The 22,458-nt window shown below is 40.0% G+C and overlaps 8 protein-coding genes across 14 annotated transcripts; 4 read left to right on the forward strand and 4 right to left on the reverse strand.

The window, feature by feature from the left end:
- Positions 1–3: 3 nt before the first annotated feature.
- On the reverse strand, positions 4–2,166 carry LOC104737663 (uncharacterized). The gene is made up of 3 exons (XM_010457890.3): positions 1,407–2,166; positions 456–957; positions 4–292 (listed from the first exon to the last, which is right to left on the reverse strand). The coding sequence occupies exons 1-3, from the start codon at positions 2,018–2,020 to the stop codon at positions 146–148; spliced, it is 1,263 nt and encodes a 420-aa protein (XP_010456192.1). The 5' UTR covers positions 2,021–2,166; the 3' UTR covers positions 4–145.
- Positions 2,167–4,086: 1,920 nt separating this feature from the next.
- On the reverse strand, positions 4,087–7,672 carry LOC104737664 (putative cyclic nucleotide-gated ion channel 13). Of its 4 annotated transcripts, none has more exons than XM_010457891.3 (9): positions 7,437–7,672; positions 7,110–7,173; positions 6,452–7,010; positions 6,159–6,371; positions 5,752–6,050; positions 5,516–5,627; positions 5,178–5,414; positions 4,703–5,097; positions 4,087–4,613 (listed from the first exon to the last, which is right to left on the reverse strand). In XM_010457891.3, exons 2-9 carry the CDS (start codon positions 7,136–7,138, stop codon positions 4,316–4,318), a joined length of 2,142 nt encoding a protein of 713 aa, XP_010456193.1. In that variant the 5' UTR covers positions 7,139–7,173; positions 7,437–7,672; the 3' UTR covers positions 4,087–4,315. The 4 variants fall into 4 exon arrangements, with proteins under 4 accessions (XP_010456193.1, XP_010456194.1, XP_087337807.1 ...); XM_010457892.3 differs by having other exon boundaries at positions 6,452–7,004; positions 7,437–7,647; XM_087481681.1 differs by having other exon boundaries at positions 7,115–7,173; positions 7,437–7,635.
- Positions 7,673–7,861: 189 nt separating this feature from the next.
- LOC104738542 (uncharacterized) lies at positions 7,862–9,331 on the forward strand. The gene is made up of 4 exons (XM_010458704.3): positions 7,862–7,966; positions 8,215–8,621; positions 8,713–8,824; positions 8,916–9,331. Exons 2-4 carry the CDS (start codon positions 8,238–8,240, stop codon positions 9,176–9,178), a joined length of 759 nt encoding a protein of 252 aa, XP_010457006.1. The 5' UTR covers positions 7,862–7,966; positions 8,215–8,237; the 3' UTR covers positions 9,179–9,331.
- Positions 9,332–9,672: 341 nt separating this feature from the next.
- On the forward strand, positions 9,673–11,133 carry LOC104737666 (abscisic acid receptor PYL7). The gene is made up of 3 exons (XM_010457894.3): positions 9,673–9,969; positions 10,165–10,380; positions 10,469–11,133. The coding sequence occupies exons 1-3, from the start codon at positions 9,823–9,825 to the stop codon at positions 10,685–10,687; spliced, it is 582 nt and encodes a 193-aa protein (XP_010456196.1). The 5' UTR covers positions 9,673–9,822; the 3' UTR covers positions 10,688–11,133.
- On the reverse strand, positions 10,022–13,821 carry LOC104737665 (pentatricopeptide repeat-containing protein At4g01030, mitochondrial). Its single transcript, XM_010457893.3, has one exon. It carries the CDS (start codon positions 13,819–13,821, stop codon positions 10,996–10,998), a length of 2,826 nt encoding a protein of 941 aa, XP_010456195.1. The 3' UTR covers positions 10,022–10,995.
- A 152-nt stretch (positions 13,822–13,973) lies between these two features.
- On the reverse strand, positions 13,974–15,938 carry LOC104737667 (protein WHAT'S THIS FACTOR 1 homolog, chloroplastic). The gene is made up of 2 exons (XM_010457897.3): positions 15,771–15,938; positions 13,974–15,688 (listed from the first exon to the last, which is right to left on the reverse strand). The coding sequence occupies exon 2, from the start codon at positions 15,669–15,671 to the stop codon at positions 14,097–14,099; it is 1,575 nt and encodes a 524-aa protein (XP_010456199.1). The 5' UTR covers positions 15,672–15,688; positions 15,771–15,938; the 3' UTR covers positions 13,974–14,096.
- A 38-nt stretch (positions 15,939–15,976) lies between these two features.
- LOC104737669 (uncharacterized) lies at positions 15,977–18,206 on the forward strand. Of its 4 annotated transcripts, none has more exons than XM_087481683.1 (9): positions 15,977–16,292; positions 16,383–16,456; positions 16,539–16,619; positions 16,717–16,801; positions 16,920–17,017; positions 17,138–17,225; positions 17,323–17,677; positions 17,780–18,026; positions 18,162–18,206. In XM_087481683.1, the coding sequence occupies exons 1-9, from the start codon at positions 16,035–16,037 to the stop codon at positions 18,172–18,174; spliced, it is 1,299 nt and encodes a 432-aa protein (XP_087337809.1). In that variant the 5' UTR covers positions 15,977–16,034; the 3' UTR covers positions 18,175–18,206. The 4 variants fall into 4 exon arrangements, with proteins under 4 accessions (XP_087337809.1, XP_010456203.1, XP_010456202.1 ...); XM_010457901.3 differs by having other exon boundaries at positions 15,978–16,292; positions 16,714–16,801; XM_010457900.3 differs by having other exon boundaries at positions 15,978–16,292; positions 17,774–18,026.
- LOC104737668 (rhodanese-like domain-containing protein 4, chloroplastic) lies at positions 18,160–21,042 on the forward strand. Its single transcript, XM_010457898.3, has 8 exons — positions 18,160–19,091; positions 19,389–19,491; positions 19,588–19,674; positions 19,752–19,826; positions 19,916–19,990; positions 20,100–20,180; positions 20,253–20,591; positions 20,780–21,042. The coding sequence occupies exons 1-8, from the start codon at positions 18,307–18,309 to the stop codon at positions 20,825–20,827; spliced, it is 1,593 nt and encodes a 530-aa protein (XP_010456200.2). The 5' UTR covers positions 18,160–18,306; the 3' UTR covers positions 20,828–21,042.
- Positions 21,043–22,458: the final 1,416 nt, after the last annotated feature.

Here is a 22,458-nt window from a genome sequence, read left to right on the forward strand (position 1 = left end):
AAGTGATTGCGAAAGTGATTATCTTGGTGAATTAGTATAACATTACAGCTGAGATATTACACACATGTGGGTTGTGTTATTGTACTACAAATAAGCAGAAAACTTCAAAAGAGTAGTAATTTCCTTGGGAGTGGCATGTTGTTCTTCATTTCTTGGCCAGCAATTTCTTTGGGAGCTTATTGAGTGGAGTTGATTTAAGTAGGAACAGCCTCGCAGCCCGCTCTTGCATTGTCCCTCCGCATTTCAGTCCACGTGACTGAAGCTCAGTCTTTAATCTCTCCATCCCCAAAACCTGAACAAGAACAAAGATGGATTCAAAATAGGTTTAGTAGTGTGATCGATGCATCAAATGAACTATAATGACGCGACATTGTACAGAGCAATTCTAGATTCCTATATATTGACCAAAGACATTATTTTGATTTTGAATTTGCGTATGAAAAAGCAATACATACCTCCATATCTGTTGCTGTACTGAAGTCATCAAAGTTAAGTGGTTTAACAGGTTCTCCCGCAGCTCCTCCTGTCTTTATGTCAGAATCATTGCCTTGATCCTTAACTGCTGCAGACGAAACTGACGTTTTACCAGCTACTCCGACCAGATTCTTCCCTGCGTATCCACTTGACTTCTCTTCCTTTTCAGTATGACCCATTGCATCAGCAACAGCAACAGGTAAATCATCAGTCTTCTCTCTCTTAACACCGGTGATCTCTCCCTTAACTTCATCTGAACTTTGGCGGACTACAAAGTCATTCTCTTCCTCTGAACCGCTATTGAATGACGATTTACCAGAAGACTCACCATCGTGAGTCTCAGTCATAACCGAATCTGAGCTTCCATCAGTATCATCCTCATCTGAACCAACTTGGACACCATTGTTTAGAACAACAAAATTCTCATCTTCATCGTCGCTGCTATCATCGCTATCACTATCATCAACAGCTCTCTTTCCCTTCCTGAAAAAAAAAACAAAATCATCATTCAGTGACACGAACATAGATATAAACAACCCAAAGTAACAAAATTACATCACCAGCTATTCTATAGCACACAGAGACTACTGAACCTTAAAAAAAAACAACAATTTTTTTTGCAATCATAAAACTTAAGAAGCTTCATAACCTTAAACTATGAATCATGACTTGTTCCTCCTAACAAGTCAAAAGAGCATAGCTTACAAGCACATATACCATATAGAAAGACTAATATGCATACATTAGACTACTGAATCTAAAAACTCCACCATTAGCATCAAAAAGGAACAATTTTTGCAATCACAGAACTTAAGAAGCTACAAAACACATATTAACAAATCAATGACTTGTTGTTACTCTCCTAACATGTCAAAAAGAGCATAGCTTGCAAGCACAAATACCCATATAGAAAGATGAAAGAGAGTTCATACCATATCTTAAGTCTTTTCGATTTGTGAGATTCGGCAAAGATCTTCCCTTTCCTCTTCCCATTCAGAAAAGATTCTTTCAAAGCCAAATCAACCGCCAGAATACACTTATCAGATTCTTCCGTATACTTCTTCACATACTTCTGCGTAGATCCGTTTCCAACACCTTGTTTGACTTTATTCTGCTGCTCCTTCACATACTCAAGACCCCGTTTCACAAGGTCCCTATCTTCTTGCCCTTCCCTCCACTCCTTAAGCATCTTCTCAGCTTTTACATGCCTCAACCTCTGTCCGTTCATATCCCTACACGCGTCGAAGTTGCTCGTCTTCTTCACTTCTTTAGAGATACGAAGTAACGATCCGAATCCTCCTTTACCTCCACGGAGGGGAAGGACAAGATTCACGGTGGCGTCAGGCTGAGAAACCGATGATTCGTCGGAGATCTGGTAGCCTCCGCATATCAATCGCTGTAGATGCGTCGGAATCTTCGTGTGCTCGAAGATCCGTTGCTTGATCTGATCTCCATATGCGAACGGAGTTGAGAAAGTTAGGGCTAGTGATTTCCCGTCGAGTAGTCTGACGAAAAACTGCAACGGGTTAGAGCTCTGATCCGCCATCTCGATTTCGATAAAAAAGCTTTGGACGACGACGAGAAAGGTTCGAATTCGATTTCGATTTCTGGAGAAGATGAAGATTGAAGAGAGAGAAAATTGAAAGACACGAAGCCCTAATTAAATATGACTTGTTGGTCGGCTTCATATCTTCTTATCCACTTTTGGGCTTTGTGAATAAAAAGGCCTTTTAATTTCCCAAATCTATATCAATGGGCCCTTTTCGACGATGCACCAAACCCTAGTTTTGAAAGATTATAGAGAAATCAAGTTTATAAAAAGTATCTTTTTTTTATTAGATTTAGAAAATTATTCCAAAACTAAAGCTCACAAAACTTACAAGTTGTACAAACCTTGTCCTTCTTTATATAGAGAAAAACCTACACAATTTTCTAATTCAAAATAGGCAACTTCACATTTTATTAAACCGACTAATCCTATATTCATATTTCGGTAGGATCAGAATAACTTATATTTTGAGTTTTTCTTCGAGTTTACTCCAACCATCTCCTTTTTAAACTTGAAATCTAAATTTACTAAACCTTCTATTCCCATTAGTTCCCTCATTTCTCTGAACTTGATTCTTCCCAAAGTCACTGTAAGAATCTTTTGCTCACTTTACAGAACATGCTCTACCTCTATTTGCCCACTTTCTTATGAAGTGATAGCGTCAGTGTATATGATTGCTTATACCATGGAAAACTGGATTCTTGTGAAGAGCAATAGCCGATTGATTGTCGAATAATTCTTTTTCTCACTTGAAGATCCCGTAAGCATAAATAACAAATCTTGTAATCAAATTGCTTGTTTTGCTGCTTCAGTTCATGAAACAAACTCTGCTTCACGCGAGAATATAGTTACAAATCTTGTTTCTGTGAACACAAGTAATTGGACTTTCTTCAGAATAGAAGATGTCCTCTGAAGTACTTTTCCAATCATCCGGATCAACATTGTGAATGATGTCACTGTAACCAACCAACTTAGGTATCGAAATCGATCTTCCATAAAACAGACCAAGAGTAGTGGTACCTTTCAAGTATCTCAAGACTTGTTTCATTACTACTCCATGTTATTCTCTCGAACTCTGCATGTATCGGCTCAACATTCCCACGCAGTAAGACATGTCTAGTTTAGTATGCAATACCAAATGCAGTCTACCTTCTTTATGGAACTCGTTGCATCAATCTCCTTTTCATTCTCAGCTTTTGACATTTTAAGTTCAGTCTCCATTGGTGCACGAACTGAATTACAGCTTTGCATTCCAGCTTCCTCCAAGATCTTGTGAGCATAGCGTTCTTGATTTAGTGTTATCTTGTTATGATGCTGATTCACTTGAATCCCAAGATAGTATGTCAATCTCCCAAGATCACTCATCTCAAATTTAGAGGCCATCTCCTCCTTAAATATGTTAATGACATCCAAGCTTGTTCCTTTGACAAACAAATCATCAACATATACACCTACAATCAGAAGATCCTTACTAGCTTCCTTTCAATAGACAGAGGGTTCCTTTGAGCATTTAACAAACTAAAGTTCCAGAAGAATGTGGTTGACATGGATCCTTCGGCAATCACATTCCGAGTGGGACAGTTAGAGTTGGTGATTTTAGAATACCAAAATTTAAGATTAGATTCGGGTTTGAAGCTTCTAGCATTTTCAACGACGACTTTGAGCTTGGTGTGTCATTATACCAAAATGCTTTGATTGAAATCGATGAAGAAGGTACTGAAGTTGTGGCTTTTACTACTATGCCTGGCGTTGTTGGCTGCTGCTCTTCTAGGCATCTTCCTCCTCCAATAGATTTGTGGCAGATCATCCATTTTTTTTCATAATTAGAGAAGACAAAACCGGAATTGTTTTGTTCGCCGGTCAAATCTTCGATCCTTCCGAATCTTCTTCTGCTTAGGACCGGCCTAAACCGGATCAGAGTTTAATTGGTATTTTATGATTTGGTTCTTTGTGTACTTGTTTTTTTTTTTTAAAGGTTTTGCTATATTATACTTGATCATGAGAACCTTAATATCTACCTGCATGTTGGTTAAGTTATAAAGTATACATGGATGAATCAGCCATTTTTAGAGAAATTTGAAATAATTATACTCCAAAGTTAGTTTAGTTAGACAATGAAAATTTAAAATTATCCAACCTCGTAGAACTTAGTCTTCTAATCCGTATATAGCCATGTCTTTAACTGCAAAAAAAAAACCCCACAATTCTAAGTTTCGGTAATTTTACATTTTTACTCTAGTTTGAACTTTAACGTTGACATATACAAGTGGCTGGGACATGTGTAAGAGTATTTTAAGGGTCCCCAAGATGAGTGGCACTGAAATCGGGCTCGGATGGTTTAGGAGGGAGCAAAGGCAGGTTGTTAGTACGCAGATTGCGAAGCGCGTTTGAAGCGAACCGCGACGCGTATAACGTTGCAACCAGGCTCGACGAAGAAGCTGCATCACGTTCACGTTCGCGTTGTGCGATCGCATTTCGGAATCGGTCTTCTTCTGCGGTTAATGACCTGGCCAGTTTCCTCCGGCAATGTCTCCTCCATGCCGCTTGAATGAAAGACGCGCCCCAAGTTCTCCATTGTACCGAATAAAACCTGACAATATAAACCGGTCAAAACCGAATTAAGCCAAACCGAACCGGAAAACAGAGGAAACAGAGATGATGGGTCAAAAGAGACCAAACCTGAAAGTATGTTGAAGCTGTTTGCTATGTAGTCGTCTGAATTGCGAAGCCACGAGCTTGAGATCATCTGCTGCAAGCGCAAAGGCTTCTACTTCGGTTAAAGCTTGAACTGTTCTCGTCGAGATCGGAAAATGAGACGAAGACTGAGGATCCAATGCCCAAGTGAGAAGATCTTCGCCGCAAAAGTCACTAGCCTTGAGGTATACCGCATTAAAGAAGCCAGTCCGGCCACCGTTTGTGGTGGCGCTCATCAGTTTTCCCCTCATAACAAACAACATCTCCTCCACTGGGTCTCCTTCTCTAATCGCATAGCTGTTTTCGGTGTAGAGCACAGGTTTTAGCTTGTCGCACACGGCATCTAGCAATTGCTCATCCATTATCTCGAACAGAGGTACCTATAATTTTGATTCGATCAAAAGATTATTTGAATATAATATCAATTTAAGGGTCGAGGAAAGAACATAGAAACACTTACTTTCTTGAGGAGATCGAGGCAAAAATGGCGTTTGATGTCTCTCCTGAGGTCTTTGGGGAGATTACGCAGAAGGTTTTCTTCTTCAACTCCTCTAGTTTCTTGCCATTTATATTGCTCATACCTTCTGATACGTTTCCTCAGGTCATCTGGTAACATACGGTGAGACATCCACTGCTCTGCATCTCTTTTTCTCACTCTCATCTCCTCTTCCCTAACTGTTGTCGACTCCAAGTATTTCTGTAATGGAAAATGAAAAGCATCAGCATTGTTTTATCTTCCTTGTGGCTTAAGTGTCTGATGAAAGGAGTGGTTCATAACGATTCCCCCAAGAAGTTTACCTGCATATTGCCAATAAGTAGTGCAAATAAGACTAGTCCAGATATGCAAATTGATACAGCAAATATGATTTCCCCAACGAATTTGCTCGTATTGAGATTTTGCCCCAATGCACTGCAACGACAAAAGGCAAGTAATCAGATTAGTGTGTGATATTACCTATCTATATAGGCACAGCTCATCATATTTTAGCCCCTTAAGTTACAAACCTTAGACAGAGTCAAAGAGAATAACAAACCTTAAATTACGCAGACCCCACCAGAAGCAGTAGAAAAATTTCTTCCAGAAATCATCTGATTCAACAATACCACTTTTTAAAGCATCAGTGAAGATGCCAAAGTTGAAGACCGTTGATTTTGTTATATCATCAGGGTTGATAAACGGGCACGACGTAGTCAGGAAATCGTTTTTAACAGTTCTGTTTCTATCACAGTAGAGGAATTCAAAGGTACACACTTCTGGTCGCTTCTCGCAAGCCTCACGCCAGCATCTGTCTTCTCTTTCTACTGATATCAAGTACCATAAGGCTCCAAACACCTAAAGAAAGTAACGTTATCAGATAAACTCGATCAAACCAATCAACCCTTGGGTTGGGACGCCTGTGTGTTTATAAAGATTATATAATCTGATGGTTTTGAAACTCACATGACTAGCTAACATATAGAGAGATAGGTTCCAAGCAGCTCCAGCCCAAGCTGTTTCAGTAACTATACCAGATGTTCTTGTAACTTCACTGTAAAGTGGAAATATACGAAGAATCCTAGGGATGTATTGTGTAAATATGACAGTAACCAGGTAGTCCTTAGTGATCAAAGAGACCGGCTTGTTGACATTGGGGATAACAGCTAAGACTACAAGCTGCAGAAGTACAACAACAGAATGTTACTGAACCATTAATTAAACCATACTAGAGCAACTAAAGGAATCTAGAAACGTACCTGTGGGAGTGGAAGGATAGAAAGAACATCGATGATGAAGTAGGAAGAAAGGTACTTAATAGCTATCGCTTTGGGATCATCAACCAACTCACCTCTTCCGAAAACACGGGAAGAAGGAGAGATATAAGCAGTTCTAAACTGAAACACAATGTGAATGATGTAGAAGGCATCTATAAAAGTTCGAAGCACACTAGCAGCTATCTCCAAGTTGTGGTGCAAATTAAGACAGTGCCTCTCTCCATCAACGATAGGAATATAGAAAAACAACGGATCGATCGCCAAAGCAATAACTGAAGCAAAGAGAAAGATTTTGTTCCAGTTCTGCAAGAAAGAGCCTTGTGGGTTTATAATGTTCTTCTCTGTAGTAGTAGTGGTAGAAGAATTATCTCTCTTCTTATGTAAACCACCAAAACTACTTAATGGTTTCTTAAAAGTCCTGAATTTATCTGAACTTTTCTCAAACCCTCTACGAACATTCTTTAAAACAGAGTTTAGAGATGGTCTAGCTTTGCTTCCGTAACCATACTCTATGGTTCCTTCTGAAATCAAATCTCTGAACCTAAACCAAGAAAACAACATTTCGTTTTCTGAGAACTTTTCTAAACATCATTCATATCTCTCAATCTCTGAGTGAAAATAATGATTCTAGAACAACAACCTTACACGATTGTCGCGGCCAAAAGCCATGAATCACAGAATTTGCTATTACTCTTCGTCGGATCCTAAATCATAAAAGCAAAAAAATTAGGGTTCCGATTAAAGCTAACTTACAAATCTTCGTCTCACATGCCCGATAAGAACCTCGGAATCAAAGCAGAAAAAAAAAAAAAAGTAACTGAAGACGAGAGACTCAGAGAGTAACATATGGATTTGATCTCTTTAAATTGTTATCCTGAAGAAGACAACAGTTACAGAAGAAGAAGAAGAAGAAACGGAAACTAGAAATCAAATATTGAAATTTCGCTCTTATCTATACGAAACTTACCAGAGCGACGTTTGAAGTAACTGATCAGCGGCGGCGATATATTAGTTTTGAGTTTTCCGGTGAACTTACAAACAAATTTTGGAAAATTCTCTGAAATTTTAATGGCGGAGTCAAAATACGTCTTCGTCAAGCGTCAAGCGTCAAGCGTCAAGGTTGGTATGACGCTGGTTAATGGAGACTCTCTCATGGTAGTTTCTTCGAAATTGTGAGCATTTTACAATAGGACAAAAGAGGGAGAATTTTGAAAAAAAAAAAAAAAAAAAAAAACATTTTTCGAATTTGAAAAGTCAAACTAGGTGTGAGTCGAAAACATTTAATGGGCTTATTATCCTATTAAAAGCCTATTAAGCCCAATTCGTTATTCAAATCGTACCTACCGGCTTTAACTAAAACTCTCCAGTGTCCCCTTTTTTTTTTTTTTTGTTGTTGTTATAACAGTTCTTCTTCTCCTCATAGTAGTAGTAAGCTCTCGCAATCGGAAGACGTCGTCAGTGTTCTCCGTCGGTGGGCGTAAGCTTCTGCAGGTAAAGGTTAGTTATCTCTCTCTCTCTCTTGGCGTTCTTTATTCACATGTCCTCCATCTCTCTCTTCCTTCTTTCTCGAAACTAGCGTATACGTTTGGCGTTTCTTGGTTGCTTTTGATCAAAACGAGTTTGGTAAGAAGATCTCTTAGTGATTGTTGTGAATTTTTTTGACTCATCAAAGTCTGATCGAAATTAGAATCCGTATATTTTTTGGTTCAGAAGTACTAATCCTGATGCGTATTTGGTATTTTCAGACTCGTTCATTCTGTTCTAGAATATGTCAGATTCAAAGTCTCGAGACGGTGACATGACTAAGAACTCAAAGAGAAGAATTCTTGATGCAGACGAAGTTGGAGGTTCCAAAAACGAAAGCTCCAGGCTAGAGAACCTAGAGAAGAAGGACAAGAAACAAACATCGAGGAAGCTTGATCTTGATGCAGACGAAGATGGAGGCTCCAAAAACGAAAGCTCCAGACTAGATAACCTAAAGAAGAAGGACGAGAAACAAACATCGAGGAAGCTTGATCTTTATACTGACTTTGAGCCAACAGAGGAAGAGAATGATGCATTGCCCTTAGATTGTTCCATTTGCAAAAACCCATTCTTTGATCCTGTTGTCACCAATTGCCAACATTACTTCTGCGAGAAGTGTGCTCTTATGGTAACTAATGTTTTCTTTACAACATCTTTGACTGGTTTGGCTGAACTTCTGAAAACAGAGTTTCTCCCTTGTTGTTTGTTTCATGATCCAGCATCACACTGAGAACATTAATTGTTTTGTGTGTAACGAGCCAACACTTGGGGTTTTCAGCATAGCCGTGGAGGTCGAGGAACGAATAGAGGAAGAGCGTGAGAAAGCCAGAGGTTAGTAATTCTCTGTTTTTGCCAATCTTTTAAAACTAAAAAACCCCACTCTTACAAAAAAAGAAACGCTTGTTGGTGATTTTATCTGTAGCTATGGTGAAGGAGGTGTCAGAGATGTTGAGGAAGGCATCGGTGATGAATGATGACGCCAAGGGCGCAGCGGAAAGAGCGGTTAAAATGGTGGCAGAGATTGAAACAATGGTGAAAAAAATGGCGGCTATGGCGATCAAGGCTGAAGAAACGGCGACTATGGCGGCTGAGATGGTGCAAGAAGCAGAGTACACGATGGAGACGGCTAAAGCAAATATGGCCAAGGCGTTTGCGGTGATGAGGACAGTGTCGTGGGACGTGTAAAATTGGTAGAAGCAGTCGCAATAACACACAGAGTTTCATTCTCTTTTGCTGGCTAATTGTTTCAACTTTCAATCATAAATAGCTTTTTCAAGAGTGTATAGAATCGGCTCTGGTTGATTTGACTCGGTTATATAATATAGCTTTTTTTGCCTGTGATTTTGTTATGGTGACATGACATCAATTTCTTTTATACGTTGTGTGACTGTGCTTTTTATTATGATCTCATGCTGACATCAGTTATAGTCCTTACAAATAAGATTCTCAAAAGATTCTTCTTTCAATCTACTTTTAGTTTTTAGAGAAGATGATAATAATAATAATAATACAACATCATTGGTGTCATAATAAATTGGGAAGATAGAGAGATATACACGTGCTTAAAGTCAATAGCTAATCCAAAAAGTTAGACGACAATAACCAATAAAAAAATGACACGTAAGTCTATTTAAGGATTTTGTCGGTTTATCGTAAATCCGTTGGTGGAATTAATATTTGTCGGTGGGGTTCGTTGATTTTTTTGCCTAACCAACCAACCCAAAAACAAAAAAAAAAAAATCAAAGCTTTGCTGACCCTATTTGTTTCTATTTTATCCATTCCCATCCAGACCAGATAGATTCCTCAAAAGGGAAAGAAGAATAGAGAGATGGAGATCATCGGAGGAGACGACGATTCAGAGATGTATGGAGCTCTCGTGACGGCGCAGTCCTTACGGTTGCATCATCGTCACCACTGCAGAGAGGACCAGTGTACCTCTATTCTCGTCAAGTACATTAAAGCTCCTGTTCATCTCGTACGCTCTCTTCTATTCTCTCACCCTCCCTCTGTTTTAGCCTTTCCCGATCTTTCTTTTTTTGTCTGTATATTTCAGAGGTTTTCTTTTATAGTTTGTTTCCATTCTCCGGATGTAGTAGGGTTCCGATTTCAGTTTACTTGTTCGTATCTCTTAGTCTTTAAAGCTAAACGATGGTGTATATAAATGACTCAGGTTTGGTCACTTGTGCGGAGATTTGATCAGCCGCAGAAATACAAACCATTTATAAGCAGATGTACTGTTCATGGTGATCCTGAAATCGGTAGTCTCAGAGAAGTAGATGTCAGATCTGGTCTTCCTGCGACCACTAGTACCGAGAGATTGGAGCAGCTTGATGATAAAGAACATATCCTCGGTATCAACATCATTGGTGGTGATCACAGACTTAAGGTGAATACATCCCCATCCCCAAAATCTCATTGCTTTTTACATATTCAGAAACATTTTAAGTTTCTTATAATGATTCTTTTCCGAACAGAACTACTCTTCGATCTTGACTGTACATCCTCAGATGATCGATGGGAGGTCAGGAACTATGGTGATTGAATCTTTTGTGGTGGATGTTCCTCAAGGCAACACTAAAGATGACACATGTTACTTTGTGGAATCACTCATAAAGTGTAACCTCAAATCCTTGGCTGGTGTCTCTGAAAGATTGGCTGCTGAAAATATTTCCAACGGATACATCATACAGTAACCATTGAAGATACGGAGAGAAGAATCATACAGCAACCTTTGAAGATATGGCTCCATCTGTCGCACTTACAAACTCAGTGAAGGGAAGAAAAGATTCAGTGTATTTAGAATCTACCACTACGAGATTCGGTAGTCTGGTCACATATATAGTAGCACATGTGGTCTCGCTTCTTTGTTCAGATCACCTCCATAGGCCATTTTCGAGCATGTGGTAAATGTTTTGATGTCATTTGTTGTCTGTTGTCTGTTGGCGGTGTCTGTATTTACGCACCATTTGTAAGAAATAACAGAGCTAGTGTATCTATACTATCACCAAGAGTCGTTGCAGGAACATTTTCCGTTTCTGAAATGATGAACTCGAGCCCCCTCTTGTAAAACAATTTCACGGTTTCTCAAGACCGACATGTATTTGGCTACAGTGTGGCAATCCGAACATATATTTGTGTTTTTGACCACTCTTATAGGAGCTTTGCCTTTCTGCTTGATGAGGCCATAGGTCATTGCTAACTTCTCTGTATGTCCCATTAGCAGCTTCTCTTTCTCTGATTCACTTACGTCTTGGTGCATACAGCTTGTGTCTGGCACATAACCTAATTTCTTCATCTCAGAAACTAATTTGTACAGTTCAAAGTATATCTCTCCTTCATCAGGATGTGCTTTTCCTTCTGCATAGAATACTTGGACCGTGTGATCTATCTGAATCCAACTCCACAGAGCCTGGATTCTCACCCTATGAACCCTCATCGAGTTCCGTATGTGTTCAACATCTTCCCATCTGTTCTCATTACTGTACAAGTTTATCATCATCATGTAGTTAGCTGGATTGTGTGGTTCCAGCACTTGTAGCCTCTTCCACGCAGCTTCAGCGAGTTCTAGGTCTCTGTGGATTTTACAAGATGAAAGAAATGCACCCCAAATAGTTGCGTCTGGTTTTAATGGCATTGTTTGAATGAAATCCCAGGCTTCATCAAGATAACCCGACCTCCCGAGCATATCAACCATGCAAGTGCAGTGTTCGATAGTCGGGATAACACCATACTGAGAACTCATAAGATCAAAGTATTTCCACCCTTCACGGACAAGACCCGAGTTCTTACAGACAGATAACACAGAGGTGAAGGTTATGGCATCCGGTTCCATGCCCGCTTCAAGCATTGCAGTGAAAACAGCAATCCCTTCTTCACCCCGCCCAAACATGGCATAACCCATGATCATACAGTTCCAAGAAGCTAGCGGTTTGTTCTTAATGCCGTAGAAAACTTCAGTCGCGCTTTGCAGATCCGCTGATTTTGCATACATATCTACTAGTGCTGTTGCAACATATGCATCGCAGATCAAATTGTTCCTCAAACAGAAGCTGTGAACCTCTTTGCCACTCTGTAGTAGACTTAAGCAACCTAATATCCTAAGCAAGCAGGATATAGTGGCTGCGTTCGGACTGACACCTTCTTTCTGCATTTTAATGAAAACTTTGAGAGCATTCCTGAAGTTTCCGTTTTTGGAACATCCCGACAAAATGGCTGTCCATGATAGCACGTTGGGCATCACACCGTTCTCCTTCATCTTCCCTATCACAGCCAAAGCTTTCTCTGTTTTTCCCCAAGTCGCATACCCAAAGACCAGACTGTTCCAAGTAACAGCATCAGGTTTGATCCCTTCCTTCTCCATTCCACTCATCAAAGCTTCAGCATCTTTTAGCAGACCAGCGTACGAATGTCCCGAGATGAGTGAATTCCAACCAACAATGTTCTTCCCATCCATCATATCAAAAACAATCCGGGCGTAAGGCAAGCAGTCAGTTTTTATATACATGTCGACCAATGTGGTTTTTACATATACATCGTACCAAAGCTGATTTCTTATTACATATCCGTGAATCGCTTTTCCAAGTTTAAGAAGCCCTGGTTCAGCAACAGCTTGAAGAAGACTACTTATTGAGCTCGTGTTTGGCTTCAGACCAGCAATTTGCAGTCTCTTTAATATCCCAATGGCATTTCTGGATAAGCCTTTAGAAGCGTAACCAGACAAAAGAGAGTTCCATGTCACTATATCTGGTTTCAGACCACATGTCTCCATTTCGTCTAGGAGACCCATAGCATCATCTACATAACCAAATTTCGTAGAACTCGATACAACCGAGTTCCACGAAGATAAATTTCGTTCCTTCATCGAATTAAAAACTTCTCTAGATGATTCAAGCTTTCCATTCCTAGAGTACATGATAATCAAGGAGTTACATATTGAGACGTTTGAATCAAACCCAAGTCTCAGAACAAACCCATGAATCTGTCTCCCTTCTTCAAAACCTTCTTTGTTGCTGCAAACCTGCAAAAGCTTAACCATTGTACTATCATAAGCTTTTGGACCTGAAAACTGCATCTCTCTGAAAAATCTCACAGCCATTTCCCAATTCCCACTCCGTAAGTTTACCATTACGATCTCGTTCCAGACAAGATCATCTCTTTTAGGCATTTCATCGAATACCTTGTTAGCAAAATCCAAACTCACACATCTCCCATAGAAACCCATCAACGCAGAAACCACTCGTGTGTCTGAACATTCAAGTCCTCTCTTTATCAAACCTCCATGGATAGTAAAACCAAGTAGCCGATACATTAGCACAGCACAAATTCTCAAAACCATTGCGAGAACTACTCCATCAAATTTAACTCCTTTGTTCTGTAGCTGAACAAATTCCTCTAAAACCTTATACTTCTCTACTCCGTAATGCTCCATCTCTTCTAACAAATCCCTCCATGAAACTTGAATCCTCGGGAAACCCATGAAGAATACAGAACTAGCGTACCCAAATTCTCCGAATTCAAGGTAACGAGTGATCAAGCACTTGGCGATGAACTCCAATTCGAAGCGATTAAGAAACTTCATCGTCCGAGCATGAGTAGCTTTAACAGAAACCAGATTTGTGCATCCATTGAGCTCCTTCAACGGATGAAAATCCCAACTTGAAGACGACGGTTCCAGAGATTTTGAGATTGGGGTAGATTCAAAAGACGCATGCTTGATGTCCAGTGAACAACAAGCCGAAGAATGATTAGTAAAATATCTTCGCTGTGGCTGATGAAGAAACAAGGAGCTGTAACGATGGCGGCAAGTAACAGAAGAAAGGTTCTCCATTTTTTTTTTCACTTCACAGTTTCCGGATAAGAGAGAGACTCATCAGTTTTAAATCACTAAGAAGGAAACTCAAAAACGCAGCGTTTTATATGTTTTAAAGATTCATATCACTGCAGAAGAAAACAAAATTACTCAACTAAGCACTACAAAAAGGTTGAGAAAAGATTAACATCATTCTCAAGTATTCTTACAACAAAAGCAACAACATACATAAACTTGTTCTTTTCTTCAAGAGGATTAAACATTTTCCCATGGAACTAATCTGTAATGACCTCTTACCACTTTTCTCTTGGAGTGCCATCAGGGAACACAGGAGTGAGTACTTTCTCTTCCTTCTTTCTAGGACTACTTGATCTTCTACTTGAAGGAACCTTCGTGCTATCTTCTTTATCATCATCATCATCATCATCATCAAAGTTAGGAGGCACATCTTCTTCTCCTTCGTCATCAGTCCAATCATCATCATTGCCACCATCCGCACCTTCCAAGTAATTATCAACATCAGACCATTCTTCAGCATCACTTTCTTCTTCTTCTTCCTCACCCTCTGCATCGCTTCCATCTACCTGTTCGTCTCTTCCTTCTTCGTCTTTCCTGGGACCTCCTCTCCTTGGGAATCTTGGTACAGAAACAAGTGCACGCATCTTTTCTTTCACAAGAGTTAAAGGATCTTTATCGATTAACTCAGAGTTCCTGTAAGCTTCTCTTAAGAAAACTGAATCTCTTTCCCCTTTTAAAGACACATAGAAGAGATCAGGGTGCCTTATAACCATTCCTCTTAGTTGTTGCGAGAATCTGAATTCCTCACGGAAATGAGTCAAGTGATCCACCAACGTTCTTTTCTCAGTCGTTAAGCTCAATAGCTCATGAATAACACCACAAGCATGCTTTTCTTTCTCGAGTGTTCCCGACCTCAAGTGGGAGAAATCCTTGTAAGGAGATATATACGGCATGTCACGGAACTGAGATATCTTTCTCGTCTCACTCTTTGTAAGATTGAGACCCCTTGGAAGCTTAACCCTATTGAACTTAGGAGGCCTATCAATAATCAAATTCCTTTCTTCTGTTTCTCTAGTCCTATTATCCTCCTCAGATAACTCAGCAGCTGACACTGCAAGCTCAGGATCCCAGTGAGTCAACTCTAAAGCCGGACCTCTAGGGGTAGGAACCACACGAAAATATTGCGGGTAACGCTGACAAATAGTGTCGCGGAACTCTAAAGGAAGCCCTAAATCAGTCCTCAAATGAGAAATTTTCTCCAATAATATCCTCTTATCGATTGACATCATCACCAATTTCCTCAACTTAACAACTAATACATCTTCAAGCTCATTCCTAATCCTCATTTCCTCAAGATAGAGCCTTTCAGCCTCTGCTGTCATCTTGAACCTCAGTGAATATGCTCCTTCTTCAACTATCTCAAACACACCAGGATACTTCCTAAGCAGAGCTATAAACCGACGACGTTTCTTCAAACCCAAATCTCTCCTGTACTTACCTAAACCCCTAAGAGACATCATCCTATCAGGTTGACTCACAAGAATCTTCCTAATGTTCAACACTAGTTTAAGTTTCTTGTCCCTTTGAACAACGTTATCAAAAGTAAGCTCTTTCCTTCTCTTCACAGCAGCTCTCACAGGCTCAACAACGACACGGGTCTTCCTCGAAGCAGTCCAAAACCCATATTTGTTCCCCAAAATCAAACCTTCCCCCATAAACTGAGACCTCGCAGCTCGAATTGTGGATATGGGCAAACGGGATTTGACAGAAAGATTAGGTTTTTCATTGAATGGAGAGTTGCAAGAGACAAAAAAGGGTTCATGTGCAGAAAGCAGGAGCTTTGGCTCCATTTGTGAAACTCAAAAGCCTGTAAATTTAAGAAATGTTGAAATTTTCAAGTCTTCTACGAGGAACAAAATATAAGAAATTCGAATTGAGAAAAGACTAACCTTATCGCTTCGGTTCAATCTAGAAACAGGTGAATCTGCTTCTGGTTGCGAAGATTTGGATTTGGGGTTTAACGATAAAATCATAAAACCCTCTTTTTGCCAGAGTGATGCATCTCTCTGATATCTTCTTATAGGTCTCGAACGTAATACTTTACCAGAAGCAGGGGTAAAAATGGAATTAGACAAAATAAAAAACAAGTTCGCTTAGACTCAAAACGATGTCGTTTCAGTCTCTGTTTCTTCTTCACTGGTGAGAAGGACTCGATGGCGAGGAAGCGACGTTCGTCGGCGGCGGAGAGTTTAAAACGGCAGAAGGACGGTGAAGAGTCACTCTCACAAGTCGAAGAACCGGATTCAGATAGGAGCCTCATCGCCATTTTCGTGATCTTCTTCATCCTGATTCCCGCCGTTTCGATTGTCGTGTACAAAGTCAAATTCGCTGATCGAGTCATACAAACGGAAACATCGATACGTCACAGAGGAATCGTTAAAACTAATATTAGTTTCCAAGAAATCCTCACTGTGAGTTCCATGTGTTTCGTTAATTGTTGGAATCCATTGAAAAAAAAAAAAGCTGAAAACTTTAGGATGAATGTTCATAATTTGTTTCAGGAACACTCTAAGGCCTCAGAGAATTCAACAACTAGGCACTATGATTACCCAGTGTTAGCTTACATAACTCCATGGTAGGTTTCATTGAAAAAGTTTTTAGATTTGAGATTGTTGCAGCACGGATTGGATCCATATGCTAAAAAAAATGCTTTGCAGGAACTCTAAAGGCTATGATATGGCAAAGATGTTTAACTCAAAGTTTACACATTTATCACCAGTGTGGTACGACCTGAAGAGGTATGTATAACCGTTTACATGGTTTTAATGAGTTGTAAGTGGTTGCATTTTATCTTCAGATAATGGTATTGATATTCTCGGTTCCTGTTTCTAGTAGCCAAGGATCTGGGTTGGTTTTGGAAGGGAGACATAATGCTGATAAGGGATGGATCCAAGAGCTTCGTTCAAGAGGAAATGCGCTGGTAGTTTAACAAATACACCCTTTTTCTTTCCTTCTTGGTATTAGCCAGAGATGAGATCTGTACCCGGAAATTGCTGATACTTAATTTGTTTTTCCTTCTTTGATTGTCTGAATTGTAGATATTACCAAGATTTGTTCTAAAAGCAATTCCTAGTGAGATGCTTAAGAAAAAGAAACTAAGGGAGAAAGCTATCAGTCTTATTGTCACAGAGTGCAGGTAAGGCTCTCCCAATAGTCTAAATTCCTGTAAAAGTCATGTTCTGAATAGTAGACAGTCTTTACATAGATCTTGTTAATTTTAACACTCCGTTGTCATCATGTTTGCCTTGAACTCTAGAGAAATGGAATATGATGGTATCGTGTTTGAGTCTTGGTCAAGGTGGGCAGCTTATGGCGTTTTGCAGGACCCGGATAAGCGGAAAATGGTATGCCCTGTCATCTCCTTCAGACAGCTTTCGATTTTTGGTTTCGCATAATACATAGTGTCATCATATGCAGCAATTTTTTTAATAAATTCTCTAGGCACTACAATTCGTAAAACAACTTGGAGAAGCCCTTCACTCAACGAACTCTCCAAGAAATAACCAGCAACATATGCAGTTCATGTATGTGGTTGGTCCCCCTCGTTCAGAGAAGCTGCAAATGTACGATTTTGGGCCAGAAGATCTTCAGTTCTTAAAAGATTCGGTTGATGGATTCTCTCTTATGACCTATGATTTCTCAAATCCCCAGAATCCTGGCCCCAATGCTCCTGTCAAGTGGATAGATTTAACCCTCAAGCTCCTACTTGGTTCATCAAACAATATAGACTCAACCCTAGCCAGAAAGGTTCTTCTTGGTATCAACTTTTACGGCAACGACTTTGTAATCTCTGGAGGTATGTACATGAACCATCCAAGTTTAATTAAGCAGCTTGTTCTCTTCCCGCCTTTCTCTCAAAACTAACTGAATAAACTGTATTCTTTTGAGCAAGATTCAGGAGGCGGAGGAGCAATCACCGGAAGGGATTACCTCACATTACTCCAGAAACATAAGCCAACTTGGCACTGGGATAAAGAGAGCGGTGAGCATCTTTTCATGTATAGAGATAATAAGAACATCAAGCATGCTGTTTTCTATCCTACATTGATGTCAATCCTTCTACGGCTTGAGAATGCTCGTCTCTGGGGTATTGGCATTTCAATCTGGGAAATCGGACAAGGTTTAGATTATTTCTTTGATCTATTGTAAGTTCCTTACGTTACATCATGTTCTGTTTTCATAATGTTTTACTTTTTTCTTCTTCCCTTACTTAAATCAAATGCTGAGGAACCGTCCTTTTGTAGTTAGCTTACCCTATATTACTTTTGTTCTGGATAAAGGGCGTTTTGGTAAATTTTAAGAGGCTTCTACTGAAGCATCTTCGATTTTCTGTGGCCACACATTTGACTTACAATTTGGGACTAAGTAAGGTCACTTCGCTCTCCTCTCACACCAAAACATGATCAAGAGGTATCTCATCCGAATATGCCACGTGTCAAGCTAGCCGTGGCTAGGATTGATTACACAGTCCACGTCAGCTTACTAGAAACAGCTCAATGCCTTGTCTTGACACTTTCTTCCACTTTTTCTTCTTCAAAGTTTGATGATACGGAGAGGGCAATTTTTGGTATAGAAGGAGAGAGAGACATGGAGGCTCTGAAAACCGCTACCTTTAGCCCTATGTCGGTTCTATCCGAGAAAAGATCAGAACCCCGAAAGCCCTTCACGCTCCCTAACCTCTTTCCTCAAAAATCACCGCAACCAATCTCCCAAGAAAGCTTCTTGAGGAGATTCAATGGTGGATTGGCTCTTCTGACCTCTGTTCTAAGCAGTGCAACAGCTCCTGCTAAATCCCTGACGTACGAGGAGGCTCTGCAACAATCTACGACCACTTCTTCATCATTTGATTCGGATGGTCTGATTGAAGGGATATCCAATTTCGTCACAGACAATCCTCTGGTTATTGCCGGTGGAGTTGCTGCATTGGCTGTTCCGTTTGTTCTGTCTCAGGTTTTGAACAAAAAGCCTAAAGCTTGGGGAGTTGAGTCTGCTAAGAATGCTTATACCAGGTTGGGTACTGATGATAATGCTCAGTTGCTTGACATAAGAGCCACTGCTGATCTCAGACAAGTGGGCAGTCCTAACATTAAGGGTTTGGGTAAAAAAACAGTTTCTACTGTTTATAACGGAGAAGACAAGCCTGGTTTCTTGAAGAAGCTTTCTTTGAAGTTTAAAGATCCTGAGAACACCACATTGTACATTCTGGACAAGTAAGGCTCTTGAATCTTAAACAATCATTGAAAGTTTGGATATTGAGGCTTATAGTTACATTGATTAGCTTCTTAATATTGTCTGATCAACTGAATTATAGTCTCAGGCAATCAGTCCTTCATGCTCTTTGAACCTGTATTTGTTTGCTTTCTGGAAGAATATTCAAACTTGAGTTGTGATAATCATAACTGTTATTGTAAATCTGATACAATGTTGCAGTTGGAGAGAAATTGAAAAGCATTTTAGATTTCACACATTGTTGTTAATGCCGTCTAACTCTTTGAATGGAAAGCCAGGTATGATGGAAATTCTGAGCTTGTTGCGGAACTAGTAGCTCTTAATGGATTCAAAACTGCTTACGCGATTAAAGATGGTGCAGAAGGACCTAGAGGCTGGGTGGTGTGTGTCCCTCTTCCTCTTATCCCACATTGTTTCCTTCGAAAAATCCTTTTGATTCAACTTATTCACATTTGTCATTATTTTTCTGGTTTGCAGAATAGCGGCTTGCCTTGGATAGAGCCAAAGAAGACTCTCAGTCTTGATTTGAGCAGTTTGACGGATAGCATCAGCGGTGTATTTGGTGTGAGTATCCAATTTTACGTACATTTAATATAAGTTTCTGCAACAAACATCGGAAAGTGATTTAGCAGAATTTACAGGAGAGTTCTGATGGTGTGTCTGTCGCTCTTGGAGTAGCTGCTGCTGCTGGAGTAAGTGTTTTTGCATTTACAGAGGTTAGTTTTTCTGTGTTATCCTTCTTTCTTCATCTTCTTGTCTCCAGAAAGTTCCGGAATTAATCTTATCTCTATCATCATCCTTACAGATTGAAACCATACTCCAACTACTAGGTTCAGCTGCACTTGTTCAGCTTGCGGGCAAGAAACTTTTATTTGCTGAGGCAAGTTCTTCCCATCCTTTTCTTTTATCAAGATTCACTGCTGATTCAGTTTGAATGTACTTATCGCATTTGGTGATGTTTTGATGTTTCTTTTCTATATCCTCTACAGGACCGAAAGCAAACTCTAAAACAGGTGGATGAGTTCTTGAACACAAAGGTTGCCCCTAAAGAACTTGTTGATGAGTTAAAGGTAATTCATTTACATACATATCTCCATTAGTTACAAAACCCATTCTCTAAATAATACAACATTGAAAAACAGGAAATAGGAAAGGCTCTTCTTCCTCCATCAACAAGCAGCAAAGCTCTTCCTGCACCAGCAGCAGTAGCAGCAGAAGCACCTACAGCTACAGCTACAACCACCACTGTCGATAAACCAGTACCTGAGCCAGTAGCAGAAACAGCTACAAATACCACCGTAGATAAACCAGTAGCAGAAGCAGCTGCAGCCACCACCGTAGATAAACCAGTACCTGAGCCAGAGCCAAAGCCAGCGCCAGCGCCAGCGGTTGAAGCCGCAGCTGCACAAGTAATAACAGAACCAACTGAAACAGAAGCCAAACCAAAACCTCATTCAAGACCTCTCTCTCCATATGCATCGGTAATGTTTCTACCTCTCATAAGGAGGCTCTTTTTGGTGGAAAAAGGAAGAAACTTTTAAGCGGTTAATTGTTATTATTAGGATCTCTCTTGATTCTTGAACAAGTAGCTTTATGCTTTACTAGTTCTGACATGGGTTTTTGTTATAGTTTATTAAATCTGATGTGTGTGTTTTTCACTCTTTTGCAGTACCCTGACCTGAAGCCTCCATCTTCTCCGATGCCATCGCAGCCCTGAAAAAAATCAAAATCAAAATAAGCAGTCTCTCTTTTTACATATTCTGGTTTTACCTCCTGCAAACAGAAGAACAAAATTGGTCGAATCTTGTAACTTGTTCTTTTTTCTCTTTTAACTTTTCTCCGGAACTTAGATGCTGCCTTGTGTCGAATCTGAGATAAGTGGACTCTGTGTTTTTTCTTACCCTTTATACCGCCATTGAGTGTAAGTTCAAATAAGTGTCGGTCATCGCACGAGTTACAAACGAATATTAAGGGGCCTTCAATCAATCAAAAGCTTCTGAGAGGATCCAAAGGTGTTGAAGGGGGTTTTTGTCTGACGATATAAAAGTTCCTAGAGAAATTTGCAGATATCTTGTGTGATATGTGTGGACCTTCTTTGTTGGAAAGATCTCATTTATTCCTCTTGATTTCGGATTCCCCTTGAAACAAAAAGGTTAGAAAGGCCTAATGAAAAGTTTGATATATACTTAGCATAAACCACCTATTTTGTGGAATCGATGTTTTCTTTATAAAAAGTGTTATGCCTTAATCGGCATCCAAAAAGTGTTTGAACTGACCAGCCCCCGGTTCTTGTTTTTTCTAATGTTTTTCTTTTTGGTCAACTTGTTTTCTTTAATGTTTAGAAGAAGAAGAAAAAAAAAATGGATCCTGTAGAATTAGATATCAAAGTGACTTGTTTTATTGATTAACCATAATGTGGTATTTATATATGAGGAACTCAATACATGATAAGATAATATGCTAATATATCGGAACCTAAACCTTATCACACTAGGACGATAAGTATAACACAAATATATCGACACTATCCGTAATACTCCCCCTCAGGTTGGAGAGTGAGGGTCTTGAACACCTAACCTGGACATGACGTAGAGAAATTGTGGATGGCCGAGAGCTTTCGTTAAAATGTCAGCAAGCTGTTCACGGGACGAAACATGCTGTGTAACAAAAACACCATCACGGATAGCATCACGGACTGCATGACAATCATTTTCGATATGCTTTGTACGCTCATGGAACACGGGATTCTGTGTGATATGCAGAGCAACCTTATTGTCACAAAACAATTGAGCAGGCTGACACTGTTTGATACCTAACTCTTTTAACAACTTACGAAGCCATTGAATCTCACGAAGAGCGACGGACATGGCACGATACTCTGCTTCAGCGGAAGAATGAGAGACAGTCTTCAGTTTCTTGGTTTTCCAAACTATCGGGGAACCACCAAGAAGCATAGCAAATGTACTAATGGACCGACGAGTGATGGGACAAGACGACCAGTCCGAGTCGCAATACACTGTAAGAGACAAATCAGAGTCAGCCTTAAGAAGGATCCCTTGTCCCGGCGAACCCTTCAAAAACTGCACCACACGCAAAGCTGCACTCCAATGAGCCTCCCGCAGATGTTGCATAAACTGAGACAGAACATGAACCGAGTAACTCAATTCAGGCCGTGTATGAAGAAGATACAACAATCGTCCAACCAAACGGCGATAACAAGTTGGATCAATTAACAACGGACCATCATCATCGGCCAAATGGTGATTCTTCTCGAGCGGAGTGACGATAGGACGAGAAGCAAGACTGCCAGAATCAGCAACAATAAATAACGCATACTTGCGTTGAGAC

Source organism: Camelina sativa, chromosome 13, assembly GCF_030686135.1.
Source record: "Camelina sativa cultivar CO46 ecotype springtype chromosome 13, ASM3068613v1".
Classification (NCBI taxonomy): domain Eukaryota; kingdom Viridiplantae; phylum Streptophyta; class Magnoliopsida; order Brassicales; family Brassicaceae; genus Camelina; species Camelina sativa.